Source organism: Hydra viridissima, unplaced genomic scaffold, assembly GCF_058129835.1.
Source record: "Hydra viridissima isolate aposymbiotic clone 2 unplaced genomic scaffold, HvirCarnegie_v1 scaffold_1, whole genome shotgun sequence".
NCBI classification, from domain to species: domain Eukaryota; kingdom Metazoa; phylum Cnidaria; class Hydrozoa; order Anthoathecata; family Hydridae; genus Hydra; species Hydra viridissima.
Window position 1 is genome coordinate 22,158,400 of NW_028324300.1, and position 20,618 is coordinate 22,179,017.

The 20,618-nt window shown below is 30.4% G+C and overlaps 1 protein-coding gene and 1 long non-coding RNA gene across 2 annotated transcripts; one reads left to right on the plus strand and one right to left on the minus strand.

Moving 5' to 3' along the window:
- The first annotated feature begins 250 nt into the window (after positions 1-250).
- Positions 251-5,796, plus strand: LOC149893921 (uncharacterized). Its single transcript, XM_090076546.1, has 10 exons — positions 251-398; positions 961-1,083; positions 1,552-1,599; positions 1,763-1,859; positions 1,991-2,215; positions 2,482-2,620; positions 2,968-3,081; positions 3,177-3,203; positions 3,318-3,391; positions 3,521-5,796. Exons 1-10 carry the CDS (start codon positions 251-253, stop codon positions 3,693-3,695), a joined length of 1,170 nt encoding a protein of 389 aa, XP_089932672.1. The 3' UTR covers positions 3,696-5,796.
- A 4,908-nt stretch (positions 5,797-10,704) lies between these two features.
- LOC149893922 (uncharacterized) lies at positions 10,705-17,260 on the minus strand. The gene is made up of 3 exons (XR_016447801.1): positions 16,537-17,260; positions 16,368-16,427; positions 10,705-10,752 (listed from the first exon to the last, which is right to left on the minus strand). It is a non-coding gene; the product is annotated as an uncharacterized LOC149893922 (long non-coding RNA).
- Between the last annotated feature and the right edge of the window lie 3,358 nt (positions 17,261-20,618).

Consider the following 20,618-nt stretch of genomic DNA (forward strand, 5'->3'; position numbering starts at 1 on the left):
GTAAGAAAGGAGGTCTAAAGATAGCAGGTTGCTCCCGTTTGAACGGCCATGAATAATATAGCCTATTAAATAAATGATCGCTGTATGAAATAAATCAAATAATATAGCAATGCTTGATATTTTTAGCGAAAAAAGCAGGTTTTGTGGCATCAGCAATGTTTCTGACGAGAATATTTAGCAGGTAAGATTAATTTTTGAAGTTATTATCTTTTTTAAATAACAACAGTTACTATTTTTATGGTTCAGTATAATGTGTGGGTTTATCTGTGACAAATTTGGAACAAAACTATCTCGTCTTTTTTCTGGAACTGGTCTTGCAATCTTTACCCTAATGTTTGGGTTTAGCATTAACTATGTCTGGGCTGTCATTGCAAGATCTCTACAAGGACTGTGTATGGGTTCGTTCCTTTTTTTTCTAAAGATTTTTTTACAAAGGTTTTAAATGCATTTGTTTTACTTGAGGTATATTTTTTTGTTGTTGTTGTTCTAAAAATACTCTGTGGAGTCATTTTTTTTTTTTTTTGGATCAAATGCAAACTTATTATTTTTGAGGATTATTATGAAGAAAAATTATTATAGCGTTTGTGTAGAAAAAACTCAATTTTATAGTAAACAAAAAATTACTTCTACAAGAATCATTTGAATGAATCCTACTATAAGTCATTGAAAATTTACTTTAAGTGTTATCATACATATTGATACATATTTATATCTATGTAGAGGTTAGTTAAACGTGTAAAGTTCTTTTATGACACACATAAAGTTCCTATCTATGAAGAGAGGATTTTAACGTATATATATATATAAATATACACGTTAAAATCCTCTCTTCATAGATAGGAACTTTATATGTGTGTCATAAAAGAACTTTACACGTTTAAGAGAGGATTTTAACGTGTGTATATATATATATATATATATATATATATATATATATATATATATATATATATATTGTAGGATTGATAATAATTGCTAAAGCAATAGTATCCGAAGTTGCTGATGATACAAACATTGCAACTGGATTCAGTATCATATTCTCAGCTTCTAATATTGGGTTTATAATAGGACCAACCATCGCAGGTTAGATTTTTTATAAACTTTACCATTTGTTAAATAAACTCATATTATTTTCACGAACTTTAGTTACATGAATTTTAATTACATGACCTATTTTATTTAACATCTTTTAAAAAACATAAGATTGCTACTTTGTTGTGAGACACATCTTTTCTTGTTAATCCATGTATGAGGCACCTAAATTTCTCTTTTGAAAGCTTGACTGAGCAAGTAATTAATTTATTCTAATTGTTTTTCTTTAAACAAAACGAACCCCAAAAACATATTTATTACAGCTTATACATCCTTTTTTTTTTATCAATTTTGTTAAGTAAGTAAAAATCCTTAATGGATTTATTATTTGCGTAAAAACAATAAAAAATAAAAACTCTTTTTTTTTTTGTAAAACATGTCAGCTGACTTATCGTTATTTTGGTTGGTGAATTTTAAAGTCCTGATAAATTTTATTTTAAAGGTTTTAATGTTTTTTAGGCTACCTTGTGTTTCCAGTTGCTAAATATCCAAAGTTTTTCACCAAAGGTAATAAGATAAAGCTATTTTTAGAAATCAATGCATTTATAGCTTTGATTAAATTGTGTTATCATTTTAAGCGTAGCCTTCATCGAGCAAATAAATATATTAATTTGCTATTTTTTGAAGATAGTTAAGATGTTACATAGAACACATTTTGTATATTTTGCAGGAACGTTCTTTGACGTTTTCAAAATTTTTCTACCAAACTTCATTTGTGCAATAGCTTCACTATTAGTCACAGTTTGTCTTCTACCAAAGAGAAAATCGTAAATGATTATTTGCCTAATGAAAAAAAGAAAGTTACACTGATATTAATGTGTTTTTGACTTATTTTGATGAATGAATTTAAAATTTTTAATTTTTAAAAACTGGTATTTTTCTAAAGTTTTTTTCATAGAAGTTCTAAAGAACGAGATGTCATAGTTCACGATGATCATGATATTTTACAAAGCTCAATAATTGATTCCGATATATATTTAAACTATTCTATCTTCGCTGTTTCAACCCGGGAAAATAAGACAGAAAGAAGCAGGTTGATTGGTTCAAAGCATTCTATCAACCAATCAGGATTCTTAAAACATTTTCTCCAAATCAAAAACTCAAAATTCGGAAAACTTCTTGGGCAAGACTATTGTTGCATATTTATTGTGTTATATTTATTTTGACTTCGTATTTTTTCATTTCAACAATCTTTGTCGAACCTGAAGCAAGACAACGTAAGGTGTTAAACAAGACTGTGAAATGAGACTCTTTAGACTCGATGAACCATTAGTAGAATTATTGCATCAGAGTCTTGCTTCACATTTATAGAAACCGAAAAAAAAAAAAAATTAACAAAAAATTGAAAACGGTATAAAAAAGTTCGTAATAAAATGTTTCATTTTTTAGGAACAAAGATTTTCAGCAAACGAATTTGATTTACGGTTTACATTCAATGGTAGCTATGGGTCACAACGAGTTGTTTCCGGTGTTTGCAGCTATAAAATCTAACAATATATCAAACAATATATATTTGTTGTCGCAATTTTAACATTCAGTGCATCATCTTGCTGTTTGACTGATAAATAATACCTAAATATATTATGGTGACGTGATATACATGAAGATTGAGGGGAAAAAATAACGCTTGTGCATTTAAGAAAATCAAAGATTACAACTGTATTTTTATTATTTATTTTTTTTTTTTATAGGTATTTTATCATGGACAAGTCCATTATAAGGACTATATATAATTCAAATATTAAATCTGATTTTAAGGAGTAATTTTAGGAGTATTCCTTTTACTATATTCAGTTGGAATATAGTAAAAGGAATACTCTCTTAAAAATTTTTTTTTTTTACATTCAACAAAGCAAATTGTTTTATTTTACAAAGTGTCCTTTTATTATCTTCTTAGAAGGCCTTGGAATGACAACATCTGATATTGGGTTGCTTTACTTAATAATATCAGTTGTACTTCTTATAGTTCAGAGCATTCTCTTCAACAAGGTCGGTTCAACTGAAGCAATAATTTTAATTAGTTAGAAAGCAAAATTGAACGTGGCAAACATTTTTCCACAAAATTTTTTCTACTTTTTTTATAGCTAGTTAACAGGTTTGGTTCAAAAAAGGTGAGACAACGTTGTTTAGAAATTACATCAATTTTGAGTTATTTTATCGAGTGAATGCTTTAGTCTTGAGTATTATGGGAATATGATATACTTCTTATTTACTTTTGTTTTAAGGTTGTTTGCGTATCTTCCATGTTTTTTGGTGCTCTTGTTCTACGAGTCCCAACAGTTAGCTTGATAAAAATTAGGTACAAGTTTTTGATTAAACTCAGTGTTTTTCATGTTACTATTATTAGCTTAATACGCTTAAGTTTCAAAAAAAAAATGCAAATTTGCTTTGAATTAAAAAATATAAAAGTATAAATTAACAAATCCAGATCTAGATTATGGTTGGCAGCATGGGTTAACCAATCCCTTATCAGGATAACAGTTAGTGCTGGATTTTTAGCGATCAACATCCTTATAAATAACTCCGTTGAATCTGATATGCTTGGATTAGCAAACGGATTGGCTATATCTACAGCGTCAGTTGGAAGGCTTTTTTTTTTGTAGTATATTGCATTAACATTTTCTGAAATGATTATGGAAAATTTTAAAACTTGCATAATCATTTTAGAAAGTTTTCTATCCAATCTTCTTAAGACATTGGCAACAATTAAATAAGGCCTCAAAAAAATACTTTTCATAATTTTGATCCAAGGGTGGGAGCTAATTGTTTAATAAAATGAGTTGTTTCAGCTCCATCGGCGCTGTTGTTTTTGGAAATGCTTTCACGTGGTCTATGAAAAATGTTAAAAGCGCACAAAGAAGGAGAGCTACAGCAGTGTTTCCTATCAACCAATATTTTGCATTTTTACTGATGACAGTTATGTCAGTGCTTGTTTTTTTTATTGGAGTTTGTATTCCTGAAAACCTAAACAAAAAAAGAGCTCAAAGTGATAAGCATAATACACCTGTGGTTGTTACGAAAACATATTTTCGCTTTGAATAATACTGCAATATTTGAGTAACTAAATGATTTGAATAGATGGTCAAATGATCCAAAGCACGACAGTATCCCACAATGCATCATGTCACAGTGTTTCATAAACATGTTTCGCGTCGTGAGCATCGATTAGAAAATGTATTTGGTATTTATTGGAGTTAAATTTTACTTTAGTAAAGAACGGCATTTCTAATTAGAAACGGAAAAAGTAGAAATGTAGAATTGAAGTAAAATCAGATGAATTAAGGTGCTTATAAATTTAAAAAAAATTTTTTTTTACTTACCTCCCGTTATACCCAGCATAGATGTTACAAGCAACTGCAAATAGTCTTCTCATCTAAGAATGAATACGACGTTAGCTTAATTTTCTTACTAGCTTGCTTTCTAAAGTTTATACTTGTCATAAACCTTTTTTTTCCTACTTTCCCGCGTTCTTTCTCCCGGGGAAATCTTAGAATAACAATGATAATAATTGAGTTGTTAGCTACTTTTCATAACAACAAACTATGTAAAAGTGATAATCTATATTGGTTATATCTGGCAGCACTTTTAAGACAACTATAAAGAATTTTTAAAAAAGGAGTGCTTTATCTGAAATGAATTTAAAAAAAGTATTCTAAATCACATTAAATCAAAAATTACACTTATGGCTTTATTTTATCATTCGCTTTGTTTAGACGTAAAAAGTTCCCAAATTTACAAAAGTCCATCTTGAAAAACTGATAAAATCTAACTTCATCTTGACGTAGTTTGTTTAATAGGTTGTCAACACGTGAAGGGTTTACTTTACCTTGAATATTATTAAAGAAAAGATTTTTAAGTTTAAATTAATACTATGTAATGAGTTTCAGTTTCAAATTTCAGCAATACCTTTTTCAACAGAATTTAATGCATCTTTTGCTTCTTCCGACCACATGATATTATTAACAATATCTTTGGTACCAATTTTATCACGGAAATTATGTAACTTTTCTTTTAATTCAGATTTTGTAAAATAAATCTTTTTATTCCTGTTTCAAAATTCATACGCACATGTAATCCTGCAGGAATGACTTGTCCTGTTTTATTACTTTCCATTCATTTGTTGGAATAAATTGTTCATTGGTGGCATACTCAGCAGAATTATTTGTACCTTCATTAGGATCATCTGGTTCTTTGTTAATTGCAACAACATCAGTGACACCATAAACACCTAAAAAAAGAACCTGTATCATTAAGTTATATTACAATATTGAAACTAATACATATACTTCATGATTATGTAAAACAAAAAATGTTTGAGTTGTCTATTCAAACTATTTCAACCACTCTCATCTACAAAGTAAATAATAGGGGGTTTATTTGTGACGGTCGCATGGATTAAGTAAAGTAAATGCAAAACTACAAATACCATTGTTACTTTTATATTCCACAAGAAGAAGAAAACCCAGAAAAAAATGAAGAATAGCTTTTTTCTAAAAAATATGATTTACAAATAAACTTAGTTTCAAAGGCAGCTCATAAATTCACAGGATTTCACCACCATGCACCACTATAAAGTTAAGATGATCAGATACGTTTAGGAACTGGTCTTTAACGTAAAGTGTTGTTCAAGGTTCTTTTAGAAGTGTGATATATTTTAAACAAAAAAAGAAACTAACTATGTTTTCGATAAAAAAGAGCGCAATCCTTTTTGAAACTTGCATTAAACTTTAAGTTGACGTCTGATTACTCGCAGGGGGAATAGCGTAGATCTTTCGAAAACAATGAACAAATCAGGGGGCCTCATGCTGAGAAGAGCGTAAAATGGCTATTCGTGAGATTGTTGGAATAGGGATGACTTGCTAAAAAAGCTAATTAGTTAATTGATTCTAGTTTAAATCTGTTTTTTTGAAAAAGATTATGAAATTTAAAATATGCATCTTCTAAAATAATAATGATGAAATGAAAAAAAAGGTGTTAAAATACTTAACAGTTTGTTTTTTTTTACTTTATATTAGGGATCGCTAGTATACGGTTTACTAAAAATTTAGTGTACAGTTTATCGTATAGTAAACCGTAAAGTATACTGTTAAGTATAACGTAAACTAAACTTATTGAATTTTTCTTATTGATTTTTTTGATTACTATTAATTATTATTGTTAATTTATTTCAGATCAGAGAATGTCATAGAATAAACAAAAAAGAAGTAAAAAAAATAAATAAATAACCAAATAATATCTTAAAACGGTGAAGAGCAACACAAACAGCGTAATATAAAAATATAACAACTTAACAAATATAAGTTTTTACAAAGTAAATCTAAGGAAACAAAAATTGAATTGAAAAAATAAAATACTTTAATCATGTTAAGTCAAATAATAGACATGGTCCAGTAATTTAATTTACAAAGATAATGTTATCAGATTATCAAGTGAGTCCGAAAATATTTCACAAATAAAAGTAAACAGGTTTACTAATCCGTATACTAACTTTTAATATACCAAGTAAACGGTTAAGTATACCGTAAAGTTACCGTATATTGTAACCGGTGATCCCTACTTTATATACATGATTAGTTTCTTTTTTACTATACATATATATGAAGACCACACGGGAGAAAACGGCAGAGTCACACTTTTGTAGTTTAGAGCTATTTAAATTTTAAAGTTTGAAACCATATGCAAAAGTAATTATGAAATAAAGTATCCCTGAAACTATTTTTGTTGGAAGTTTGTCCATTTCAAAGTGTAATTTTACAGAAATATTTCTTAAACTTTTTATACTAATAAAGCTATAAGAATATTTTGTAAGTAGGGTTACAATGGATTCTGTTTTTTTTTCAATTGTTTTGGACATTTTACTTTTTTTTCATGTTGACATGGTTACTTTCTGCTGTAACTAACAAATTGTGAACAAGAAGCAAATGTAAGAGGGAATGAAAAAGTAACAAACAAGCATTAAGATTTGCTGCCATAAAATTATTTATAATTTCTTGTACAAAATGATACAATTATTCTATTACATGTTTTAGAATAAATGGTTTTAATGAAAAAGGCTCTCAAACCAAATGCAGTTTTAAACTGAAAGTTTGTTTTGAGCAGAATGTCTGCATGCATAAAATGCACGAAATAAAAATATTAGGACTAAAGTATCTAAATACATCATTTGTTTGCTAGTTGTACCTTGTCCTGTGGTATATTTACATCAATTAATATTAAATATTAATTAACTAGTTTAAAACACTTTAATGAAAAATTTATGAACTAATTTATTAGTTTATTATCATACTCATTTAATTTATGTAAGTAAATCATGTGAAACTGATTGCTTCTTGATATCCTTCTACTTTTTTTTCATTTGCAGTAAAAACCCAAGCAAAATATATCTTTTGTTACTAATAGAAATACGCGGTATGTTTTTTAAAGAGATATTTGTTGAAACTAGATGCTTACTTTTTTGACAAATGATAATGCTCAAGGGCAGAATTTAGAGTCTGAAGAGATCTTACTTTGTACTAATTAAACGGTTTGTTGATATTTAGAGTTGTAATTTCTCCTAAAATATATGCAGTCATGTGATAGTTGTTTGATAGACAGCTCTATGCTCGCACTGTTGTTTAGATGAAACTTTTTTAAGAGGGGGCCTGGGGAGAAATCTCATGTTTTTGGGGAGTGTCCAGAAATTTTGTTGTTCAAGATAGGTAACTAAGAGACATGGAGCATATGCAAATTTCTAGTAAGTTGGTACTGAGGTCGAAAGAGGATGATTTGGAAAAAGTTAGGGTAATTGGAGCTAAACCATCCCCGCCCCGACCTCTAACTGCCCCCTTCATAGAACTACGTTCCCTTTAATCGTTAGTTTTTTTTTTTTGTTCTGTTATGTTCTAAACTAAAATTCATCGACAGATTTCAAATTTCATAAAAAATCTCTTTTCGTTTAAGATTAATAACCATGCAAATCTTAAATTCCCCTCAATTACCCCCTGAAATAACTTTAAATGGTCTTAATATCTAAATGAAAAATTTTTTTAAATATGGTTTGAAATCTATCGATGAATTTTGATCTAGTTTAATATAAAACAAACAAAAAATTAAAAAAGGATTTTTAGGAACCATGCCCTAGGAGAGCTCTATTAGGGGTAGAGTAAGTTTTGCTACTATTACTTATTATCGTAAAAAAAAAAATTTCTGGTCTTTATCGTAAGATTATGATTGATATTTTACATTTAAAAATTATCCTAAACGTTTGTTTATAGAGGTTTAATTTTTTACTTTTTACAAACTACATTCCTGCAAATAGAAAGCTAATTTAAAAGGTCTTGTAGTTGAAAACAAAAACAGCGTTTTTTAGCGCTTCTATATAGTTTGGGCCGTACTCTCCAACTTTTCTCGTTCGCCAAAACTGATTAAAATCCTGATGAATAAATTTTTTTGGCTTGTTCGGTCCAGTCTTCTTAGCCTATAGATTATTAAAAGTACAAAAAAAATGCAAGTTTATTTTAAAAATATTTGGCGTTATTTATGTAAATTTTACAATTCAACAGTTGAAATAGAGTATTTAATTACTAATATTATAGTTTACTTTTTATCAAATTTAAAAATAATTTATCATACCAAAGACTCCACCTTTCATGTCGATGAATTCGATAATATGTTGCTCAACTATGTGTACCTTCAAAAGAATTAAAGCCCATTTTTATATTTCTATTATTTTTAGATTTCTATAGCTCTTAGAGAAAATAACAGATCAAATTGCTGCCTTGGTAACTGCAGATATTGGTTAAAAAACTGTGATCTATACTTCTTGTTTTCAAATAAACTTTTTTCAATCTCTTTTAAAATTTTGTCTACAGCACCTAGCAATATATGTAGACCAGGAATATTTACAAGTTCTGATATTTTTTTGTTTTGCCGCCAGTTAATAAAGGGGGATTAACAATATTTGTGTACTTTTTGCTTTTTTGAATTTGCACCATCAGCTATCCATTGGTCGTATAATCTACACAAAGATTCTAGAGTATAATGATAAGCTTCTTGAAAGTCAGGAGATGACGTCATGCAATACGGACAAGGGTGCCCTTGATGTTGCAGTTTGTTTTCCAACCATTTGAAGCAAAAACTTTAGATCTTCAGATGCTGTGCAATCTTCAGATACTGTGCAATTCAGATACTGTGCAAAAGAAGAAATATTCAATTTATCCAAAATTAACCGGAAAATATGGTATTTTTCAATCATTGACGGCAAAATGGCCAATATATTGTACCACAACCTGTTCGTTTTGCATTTGTTGATCACCGTAAACCTTGATAGTTGTTTGGGTAAAGTGATCCGAGAGTTGCTTTCAATGTTGCAGAAAATTTTCATGAAAATTTTTCTCAACAGTTTTGACATTTGACTTAATTCAGAGTGGTAGCAAGCTTCCGTATTCCTGTTTTTTTAGCTTTTTGTTAAAAGAGTTACTAAAAAAAAAATATATGAAGCTGTGTACACAGACATGACAAAATTTAATAGACACTAAAATAAATGCTGCTTCTTTTAATTCATGATTAATACTATTTACAGGTAAGAAATTTAGATAAACTAATTTAGAGTATTTGATTAAAATTTCATATAACAATATTGCAACATGCCACGAACCTTAGAAGCATCAGACGTCTCCGAATTTCAGCGAGGACGCATTGTGGGTTAACATGAATGTGGTCTTAGTCAACACAAAATATCTGAAAATCTTTCAATAAACCTTTCTACTGTTAATAGAGTAATCGCACATTTCGTCAGAGAGAGAAAGAACTGAATAAAACCTCGTCCAGGTCCCCCTGTGCCTTCTGAAAGAATCTTGCGTCTTGTTGAAATGGGTCCACGTTCCAGGGCCTCTGACATATCAACACAAGCTGATGTCAGTTAAAGAACAGCTATTAAGTATTTTCACTAGCTGGGCCCTATGGTAGAGCTGCCCGGATAGAATAAATGTCTTACTGTTATTTGATTTTATTTTACAATAACTACTCTATTTACTTAAATATTATTTTAAGTTATCGAAACAAGAAAAACTCATTAAAAATTAATGAAATCATAGTTGATGATCTGGTGTGTATCATAAAATACCACTCTGCTTCTTAAGAAAAAGTCGGCTGATATTTATCATAACTTATTTCGCGCAGCTTGGAATTTTATTGAAGAAGAGTTTGTTTGTGACTTAAGCATGGGAATTTCGGCCTTCGAAATCGACGAAATTAAACGAAACGAAATTCGTGTTTCAATTTCGGATTTCGAAATTGAGAACGAAATTTCGATTTTTTGGATTGTTTAATTTCGCGAAATAATTTCGTATAATTTCGGGTCATTGAAAGTAACGGAATTGACACGAAATTAAACATAAGTTTTAATTTCGTGATTTCGAAATTCGTGAATTTGTAATGTTTAAAAATTTCGGTTTTTCGAAATTCAATATAAATTTCGATACGAAATTTATTTCGACCCAAAACTTGTGGAAAAATTTCGACTCGAAATTAGTTTCGAGATCCAATTTTGAATACATTTCGGACCGAAATTTAGATCGAAACATCCGAAATTACGAAATCATCGAATTTCGAACTTCGAAATTCCCATGCTTATTGTGACTTGTACCTTATCCTGTGGAATAGAAAAATCAAGACTTTCCTCTAAAAAAAAAGAGAAGATATTCAGTTGCATATTGAAATACATGAGGAGACTAGCACTTTCATAAAGCATTTAGTAATTAATATATAATATTCACTTTAAGAATAGCAAGATAATCACTTGTAAAAGGGATTTACTTACCTAACTTCTAGAAAAAAAAATCACTTGTGAAAATCACTTGTTAAAGTGATTGCTTCTAAATGTTTAATTACATTTACAGTAAAATCACAAGCAAACTCCATCTTAATTACTTAAATTCCTTTTCAATTCCTAAAAACAACTCATCCCTAAGATAAAAAAAAACTGCTAAGTATTTGCATTAGATTTTTCCATTAACAATTAAATACAAGTTTCTTTAAGCTTTGTAATATAAATTGGAATTTTGTTAAGTTTGTAAAAGTTGAACTCTTTAAGAGTTTAAAACACCAAATGAATATGGTGTGGCAAGTTTACATTCATAAATCTTCTTTTTTTTTTTTTTTTTCAATAAATAATTTTAATGGATTTAATCAAAAAGAACTTCTGTGTTGAAACAAAATAGTAAAAATTATGTGAAGCATCACATATTTATTTCAGGAATCTTACAATTCTCTGTCTAAACATGTTAATTAATTTAAATTTAATTTATTCAATCAAAATAATGATTTAATTAAATAAATTGAATAATCAATAATTATTCATTAAAAAAAACTCCATCTTTTGACATAAAGTTTTTATTTCATTTTAAAGCAACTTTATGATAACTTTAATATTTCAATATTTTATGAAGACATAAATATTTAATGTTGACTTTTATAAATACTTTATGAGTCTTTTAATATTTTATAACTTTTATAAATATTTTATGAGTTTTTTAAAGTTTTATGACTTTTACAAGTACTTTTTGATGACTTTTGTATATATTTTTTTAGATTGTTGGCAGGAACTATATTCTGAATGAACTTAAAGTTGTGATATCTGTATACCAGTAAATCAGTTTTTAGTTATTGAATTTTAAATGACAAATTGGTTTGGTAAACATTTTTTCTTCTAAGTGTTTAAAGTTTTAAAAAAGATTAAATTCGCAACAAGTAATAAGACAGGTCAACAGCATTTTTGAGGCCAAAGATATTTCAACGAATTTAGGGTAGCTTTGGGGTGCTGATTCTGAATATGTCATCAGTTTTGCCAGATTGGCTCAAGTTTTTGAGATTTTTCGTGAAATGTGTAAAAAAAAAGACGTAATTTGCTACACGCGCATTAACTTTATTGAAATTGTCATGAATACAATAAATTTAACAAAGTAAATGTTGATTTTAGTTTATTTTAACTAGTTTTAGAAAGTAATCTTCAAAAATGAACAAGACATGAAAGATAGGAGACATTTAATCGCTGGAAAAGCGCTTTTTATATGATTTTCTTCTATGTGAGCTATTTGGGCAGTCACGCTGTAGATTCCAGCAGTAATCAGCCATCATATGTCTGTCCCATCTGCCTTGGTACCTTTCCTCCATCACCATAATATCCTGATAAAATCTCTCCCCTTGTTCTTCGCTAAAATCTCCAAGGTTTTCTGGAAATCTGTCCAAGTGACTGTGAAGATAATGCAATTTAATGCTCATGTGTACACCCAGATTTCTAAATCTCAATAGCATGTTTTGTGCCAGTTCTCCATAATTGTCTGCCTTTTTATTTCCCAAGAAGTTCTTCACTACCAACACAAAACTACAACATGCAGCAGCTTCAATGTCATTCATTTCCTTAGGAAAATTTGAATCTTTAATGAGTTTCCGAATTTGAGGACCATCAAAGATTCCTGCCTTCAATTTTTCGCTACTAAGACCAGGGAAAGATCTCCAGATGTACATGAAGCAATTACCATCTTTGTCTAATGCCTTTACGAACTGCTTCATTAATCCGAACTTTATGTGAAATGGTGGTAGAATGATTTTTTCCCTGTCCACCAAAGGTTCGTTCACTATGTTTGATGCTCCTACTGTCAAGGTGTCCCTTGGAGGCCAATTCAGTTTCTCCCAGTGCTGATGTTTTGCTCTACTATCCCACATGCAGATGAAGCAAGAATACTTTGTGTATCCACTTTGCTGTCCAAGTAAAAAGTTGACCATTTTTAAATCAACACATATCAGCCACGAATGTTCATGGTAGCACAGTTTCTCCAAGACCATTTTGACATTTTTGTATTGTTCTGCAAGTTTAGTTGAGTGAGCTACTGGAAGAGATGCACACTGATTGCCATTGTTCAACAAAACACATTTCAAACTCCTTTTAGAACTATCTATGAAAAGCCTCCAGTCTTCAGGACGATATACTTGTAAACCCATTTGCAGCATCAGGCCAGGAATATCCTTACAATATACAAGTAGGTAATCTTCACAGAAAAATTGAAGAAGTGCTTCTTCTCTGGTCCTATAAGATGTAATTTTAGTTCCAGGCGTCAGACAATTTTTTTCACTTAGCCTTGAAGCTAAAAGTTCAGGTGCACTTTTTGAGAGGTTGAGGTCTCTTATTAGATCGTTGAGCTCTCCTTGGGTAAATTGCGTAGGTGTTCTGAAACTTCCTTCATATTCTGGTTCACTTCCAGAACTAATGCTTAGCTCCATACCCTGCATTTCATCATCATCAGGTGGGGGAAGGTCAGGTAACATGGTAAACACAGGTACAGGCACATCTTCACAATGAGGGACAGGCCTTCTTGCAGATTCCATGTTAGGATACTCCCATTTTTGTTTCTTATGCTTATTGAATCCTTGCACTTGCCCTGCACAGAAATAAAAGTCATCATGATGATTTTTTTGCTCTCTCCACACCATTAGAACACCAAATTTGAAGCTTTTTCTTTGTCCTTTGCTCCATTTTCGTAATAATTCGATATATGCTTTGCACACTATGTGTGGTGCCCAAGACTTGCATAACCCCAAAATAGACCAAATACACTTTTTTTATGAAGTCTGTTATGTTTCTTCTATGTTTTTGCAGTGTATATTCACCACAAATGAGTCTGGATCGTTAAAACAACTTCTTCTTGATGAGTTCATGCTTTTCAATGGAAAACAGACAACAACATAAAGTTAGTGCAAAAATCAAGCTATGAACAAACTTTTAGAACACTAATTAACAAAAAACTATATTGAGAACTGCTCAGTTCAAGTACTAATCCCAAGAAATTAATGAGATGATGCGTCGCATTTACCAACAAGTGCTATAAATAAGATACCAAAAATATCAAAAACTTGAGCCAATCTGGCAAAACTGATAGCATATTCAGAATCAGCACCCCAAAAATACCCCAAATTCATTAAAATATTTCGGACACCAGTAAATTTTTTTTTTTTGTTGACCTGTGTAATATTCGTTAAATAATCCGAAAAGAATTTAAAAAAACAAAACAAACTTCATGGCTGTTTACATGAAAAGCGGGCTAGCTTGTTTGCAGGGCTAGCCCATTTACCAAGATCTCGACGTAGTCTTTATTACAACTTAATTTTATTTTGGGTTTATATGATTAAGAGAGCTAGCCCGGCAAGTGAGATCTCACTGTTTTTTGCCGAGATCACGGCAATCGGGCTATCCTTTGCCCATATAAACAGCTCCTCAATAGTGAAGCCCTCTTTGGGAAAACTTTTTTCAAGCCAGTAACTTTTCAGTCACCAAAAAGCAATTTTTATTAAAACTAGATGCCTACCAAGTTGACAATTTATCTTTTTCAAGTATAGGAATAAAAAGAGTGTGAAGTCTTACACAACACAAATGGAATCATCTATTCATATTTTAAATACTCTCAAAAAGTGGTAACATAACATTAAAGTGACAGACCAAATGACGCACACTCGATTACTTTCAGCGAAACATTAATTTTATTTTGTCCAGGCTTCAAGTGTGTGAAATCGAAAGCCTTTTCCCTCCTAACATTTTCTCAAATAATTTCACAACTAGACATATTCCGAAAAATTGTAAGTTGGGAATATTTTCTTTTAAAAACAAGATTCACATGGTGTAAAAAAACCTTGAAGTCGTAGATTTAAAATGGGAGTTAGACGCCAACGAGCGGAAAAGTCCGATAGCTCTAAGCCTCCATTTTACATCTACTAACAACGATTGGTATTTTAGTTAGTACATGTTTACCACAAGTAAAAATATAAAGGCTAGGTAAAAACTAAAAATATAAAATTGGTTGACCCGAACGAACTGTTATGAGTATTTCAAACTACTGACTATCATCAACCCCAGTGTGGGTGCGAAAAGTTTCTAAAAGAAACTGACCAGCATCGTGCTATCTAACTAATAAAACACGACGCGGATTTAATAGTGAGGAGACAATCACCAGATCGGATTTTCTTTAAAACATGTCTCTAAAACAACAGCAGGTTCAAGCCAAGGCACTTGCTCCGGTTCCTAATTTATAAGGTAATGGCTCTAGTTGTAACACAATTGTATGTAATTTACTTTGTGTCAAGAGACCTTAACTGATCTTCCTCTGCTCGTAGACTCCCAGAACCTTGCTCTTTGAGTTTACTGGTACCACTAAATATAGCTGAAAGATTAAAATCTACCCTCTTTATATTTAAAAAATTGCCAAAGAAATTGAGAGATAAGAATCCTAAGCTTTTATGCTTGAGAAAGAATTGTCAATCAGCCCCAAATTTGCCTAATTACTTTATTTGAATCAAGAATGTGTTTAAAATCTAAAACCTCCTCAGCGATGCTTTGTAAATTGAAGATTTGCTGTAAATTTTAATTCTATCAAAATTATTTGTATTTGATACAGTGAAGAGAGTTACTTTTTTCAATATATAAAAGTTTGAATGAGAATTTGATAATCGATCATTTCTTTGATAAATAATGTTTTAAACTCAGCTCTTTATTGTAATAATGAGACATTTTTACTTTACTTTTTTACTCTTTTTGGTTATTGTTATCATATTTTAAAAAGTCAAAGACTAATGGTTCATGCTAAAAAAAGAAATTAAGAAGATATCATTAAACCATGCTGAGCAACTGGAATTGATACGCAACTCTTAAAAAATGATTGTTTTCATAGCCACCTAATATTAAAAAAAAACCTATTTTAGCTATTGAAAGGAATCGAACTCCTGGGAGTCGAGGGTTAAAAGGGTTAGGTAGAGCAGAGATTGCTGCAAATTTTGCAACAATTGTGGATTTTGGTCTCATGAAGGCTCAATTTTGCTTTACTTTTTAAAATCTAAATACTAATTTTTATATTTTATATAAAAAACGGTAATAACATAAGTGGGAGACCAAACTTTAACCCCCCCCCCCCCCAAAAAGACAACTAATGATAAGTTTTTACATTGAAATTACACAAGTTTGAACACAAAATTAAAATATTAGTTCAACGATGAGCATCAGCACCATATGAGATTTTGTTTATGGAATATTTTTGTAAAACTAGTTTTTTGTAAAATTTTAAATAATCAATAATACAACTTTTATAATATAAATTCACCTCAAAAAGCTTTCGATATTTTCCCTGATTAAAATCAAACTCAAAAAAAATAATGCTGCATAATTTTCATTTTACACTTAAATTCATTGAAACAAATATTCAAACAATAGGAATTTGCTTCTTAACAAAAAACATTCATCGCTAACAACTTACTTGGTTTCGCTTCTGAAGGAGGTTTCATGCAGCTTTCGGTTTCATATCCAGATGGCTTATCTAAAGATTATATTTATCAAAAAAGAAAACACTGATAAATTTTATAAAAAAATAAATAACTTAGGAATTGCCAATAGATATGATTTAATTTAAGCAACATAAGTCATACTTTTTCGTGCCTCTATCTTTTCATTCAACCTATTTATTATTTCTTCAACCTATTTTCTGCAAATATTTTCTAAAATATCAAGTTTCGGAAACTCTTGCTTAATTCGAATTACATAAAGTTTTTTCTCAATCGAAGCAGAATATTTCTATTAAATGCATAATGACGATGTTTCTTAAAGATTTCATCGTAAGTTGTAAAGTGTTTTTTAAATTGAATGGAATCAAGTTTTTTTAACGGTCTGCTCACGTGTTTATATTCTTGCTAAAATGATTATGACCTCTCTCTAAGATTTTCGATTATTATCGTGATCTGCACAAGTATCTAATTATCTAAATTTTGCAAATGACATGAATTAATCGCATAGATTTCGGAGCTGTAAGAGCTTGCTGTAAATAAGTTTTAAGGACATACTGCAGTGCGTGGTGCCCACCGAAGATACTTGTTCATTAGTAATTATTGAGAGTTTTCAAATACTGTTGCATTCAGCGGTATTTGATTTCTTTGGAAATCGATTGAGAAACACAAAAATTTTCTACGAAAACCTCAGAATTTCACCTGTTTACATTTTAACATTCTATTTGAACTTCTCAGCGTCCTGTTTAAGCAAAAATTCTTAAACATTAAAAAAAAAAAAATAAAGCTGTTAAATGAAAGAAAAAGAAATGAGGATGAAGTAATTTAACACGTTTATCGTATGTTAAAGTCATCTTTAACGAAAGCTTCTGACTATGTGAGCTTTAGTTGGAATATTGAAAATAAACTCCTAATCTGCATAAGACCTCACAATATACGTATTGATATGAAACCAAAAGAACGTTATCCTATTACAACCGCTCAAAATTCTTTAGCTTCAAATTAAAAGTGTTCGAGATGGCAAGAATTGGAAGCGAAAACCAAAAATAAAACAATTATGGAGGAGAGCACACTCGCTTAAACAACTCGTCTACTAACGACAGCTTATTGAAATATGCAGGACCGGTGCAAGGGCTATGCGAATTATGCGGTTGCATTGGGCGCCGGCTTTTCTGGGGCGCCGCGCTGGCGTAGCTAACGTTTTTTTTTTTCGTTTTTTAAAAATTACTGATTTCAAATTCCTCTGCTGTTTGGTCATTTGGTATGATGTTTTGTTCAAAATTAAATTAGTAAGCAAAAGACTTCAAATGAAAACTGTTGATTTGCAGAGCGCTTTGAAACTAATTGAAAGTGTCAAGTATTTTTTGGAGAACTTGAGATCAGAAAATGGACTGAATAACGTTATTACAAATGCAAAGGAACTAGCCGAAAAACTGGACATCGATCCAAATTTCTGTGATGAAGTAGTTCTGTCATTAAACTTATTGGACGTTACTGACATGCACGGTATTAGAGGCGTAATAAACAGGTGACTATAGTATTGCCTATGCAATTTATTTATTATGGAAGTGGAAACCTCACATGTCTCATTTTAATCTTTTGCAAAGCTCCTCAAGAGGCAATCCAGGAGCTTCTTTGTTAAGCCTACGTCATCTCTAGGTGGCGTCAAAAACTCTCAACTTTATATATCTCTGCCAGTTTTAAAAAATTTGCTAACAAAAGCAAACTTTTCAAATCTGACAAAGACACTAATCTTTTATTGAAGTAAACTCAGAGTTAAAGAATTTCAATTTATTTCAAGGGAAAAAATATCTTTTAATGAGTTTTATTTCGAAAACCTTTTTTATGAATTATCGCATCATATCGAATTAGTTATAAAATTTTAATTTAATCATACTACTAGTTCATGACTGCACCTATTATAATGAACAAAAATTACAGGATTTGTTTAAATCAGGAACTAAGAATATTTAGAGGGGTATAGAAGATTTATCTTTCATTAATAACGCGACAAACAATTTTAGATTCAGAGTTAAAAACGATTTTCAAAACAAACCTTTCATGTTTTATTTTCTGTTCATTGAAGATTTTCTCACAAATTAATATAAAACTGACGGTGAAACTAAAAATTCACTAAATACTGATTTGGATTATTATATATAGAATCATAGAAAAATCAATTTTTTTACAACGTCGATAAAAAAAAACATTATACCAAACAGCATTCATTTTACAACAAGTTTTTGTTTCAAAAAAGAAATCCCTCACCCCACCCCCACCCCCACCCCTACCCATTTTCCCCACTCGTGGATTTTTATAAGAAGATAAATTAATAATTACTTTGCTTTTTATATCTGTATCTATTAATTTGTGCGAAAGAGAGCTGAACGGAAATAATATTCCCGTTCAGTTTCAATCTCATTACTGCAACAGTTTTATGTTCCTCCGATATTTAAAACGAAATTCCCTTCCATTCATATTCCCATATTTTCGTAATAATGGATGATTTTGAAAAAATTGTTTTCGATTGCGATGCATGTGACTTAAGAGTTAACAGATTTCGTAAAACTCAAATTTTCAGTTGAAATCGTGTAACATTCTTTTTCTCATTTTTAGGTTTTTTAATGAATCAGATCTCGTTCTCATTTTCGTGGAATGGATGAGATTTCCGCGTCTCTCGTTTTCTCGCAAACCCCTACTGTTCGAACGTTTTGATTTTACCAACTTGCAATTTTTTACGAGCTTATGCACTCTACACCTTTAATATACACATTAAGCACAAGTGGTTTTCACAAGCTTCTACTGAAGCGTTTTAATTCCATTGAGAAAATTCTGCAGAGATCTCAATAAGTAATAGTAAATGAATGCAACAACATTTCCCATTCCAATTTTCGTAGTTTTTGACGGTTCATGATGAAAGACAATAGCTTTCTTTTTATTCAATTCAGACTATTTTCTTTTAAGAACCTGGCGTATTGTTTCTACTCCATAAAAGGCTAAAGAATCAATTATCTGTTCGACTACCGTAGTTTATAGCGGACAATTCCCTTTCAGCTCCATCACACACAGCATCACCTAGTTCAGCGTCAATTCTCACTTCGCGAACTCTTGTAACGGCTCACCAACCCTTAAGAATTCCATCAGTTTTACTGATTGGACGACCGGAGCGTGATTCATCTTTCCATTAAAGTTACCTGAACGAAAGCGAACAAACCATTTCCGCTAAGCAGATTTTGATAAAATACCTTTCACCCTACACAACACAAATTTTTTCGAAAACCGGAGCAATAGCGCATCCTATAATTTTAAAAAATAGCCGTTTTTTTACCATAAACCCTAGACCCTAAGAATTTTTTTGCCTGAAGGTATATTAATGTTGGATCTGTTAAAAAAAACTGATGGTGTAAAGTTTTCATTTGCAAAAATAGACTTTATTGTTTCATTTTCTAGACGAAAAAATTAACTTTTGGCGAATATAAAGTTCTTGCGGACGCAACAAAAAAGCCATTACACTTCATGATAAAATTAATACCTTTTTTAACAAAAGCAAGACAAAGTTCAAGAAAGAGTACTTTAATAAAATTGATTAAATATAAGGTTTTGACTTATCTTTACAGTTATATATTTGTCGTATTTCGTTTTCTCTTTTAATTGTTTATTTTAATCGAAAATATTATATTGTCAAAGTAAAAGAAACATTTAATCAGTGTGAATTAAAAATGGTTTGAAAACAAGAAAAAAGGAAAGCACATCTATGTTTAATTTAGTTAGTAATTTAGACAACTTTTTAAAATAAATATGTTTTGGCATTATTATAAGTCCCTATAAACAATTTCAGATAGCAATTACAGGAACTCTTGCTAAAATTTTTGGAAAACTAAAAAACCAGGCAATATATTCCATTTAAAGTGGCTTATTTTCATATCTTCCATCTTTTCATTGAGAGTATGCAAAGGCTGATCAGAGGGAGATGAGCTGATAAACTTAGATTTATAAGTTAACTTTATTGTATCAGTTCGCTTTCCCATGGGATTGCAAATCAAAATTGGAGGATAGTTGGATAGAGAGGACACAACACATCTTGAACCAACTCACCCTTAATAGTGATCTAGAAAAAGTCCTGGAGTGCCCTACGCTATTTTTGAATTTCCCTGTTCACACACAAGGAGTTGAGAGGGAAGTTATGGAGGTAAAATTGATTTTCCTTATGCTTAACAATATATTTTAAT

Bases quoted from the DNA above. Each gene is read 5' to 3' on its own strand.
- LOC149893921 (XM_090076546.1), top strand. From the start codon at position 251: ATGTGTGGGTTTATCTGTGACAAATTTGGAACAAAACTATCTCGTCTT. The intron at 1,084-1,551 runs GTTAGATTTTTT...AATGTTTTTTAG, and splicing joins AATAGGACCAACCATCGCAG to GCTACCTTGTGTTTCCAGTT. The intron at 2,621-2,967 runs TAACATTCAGTG...TATTTTACAAAG, and splicing joins TATATTTGTTGTCGCAATTT to TGTCCTTTTATTATCTTCTT.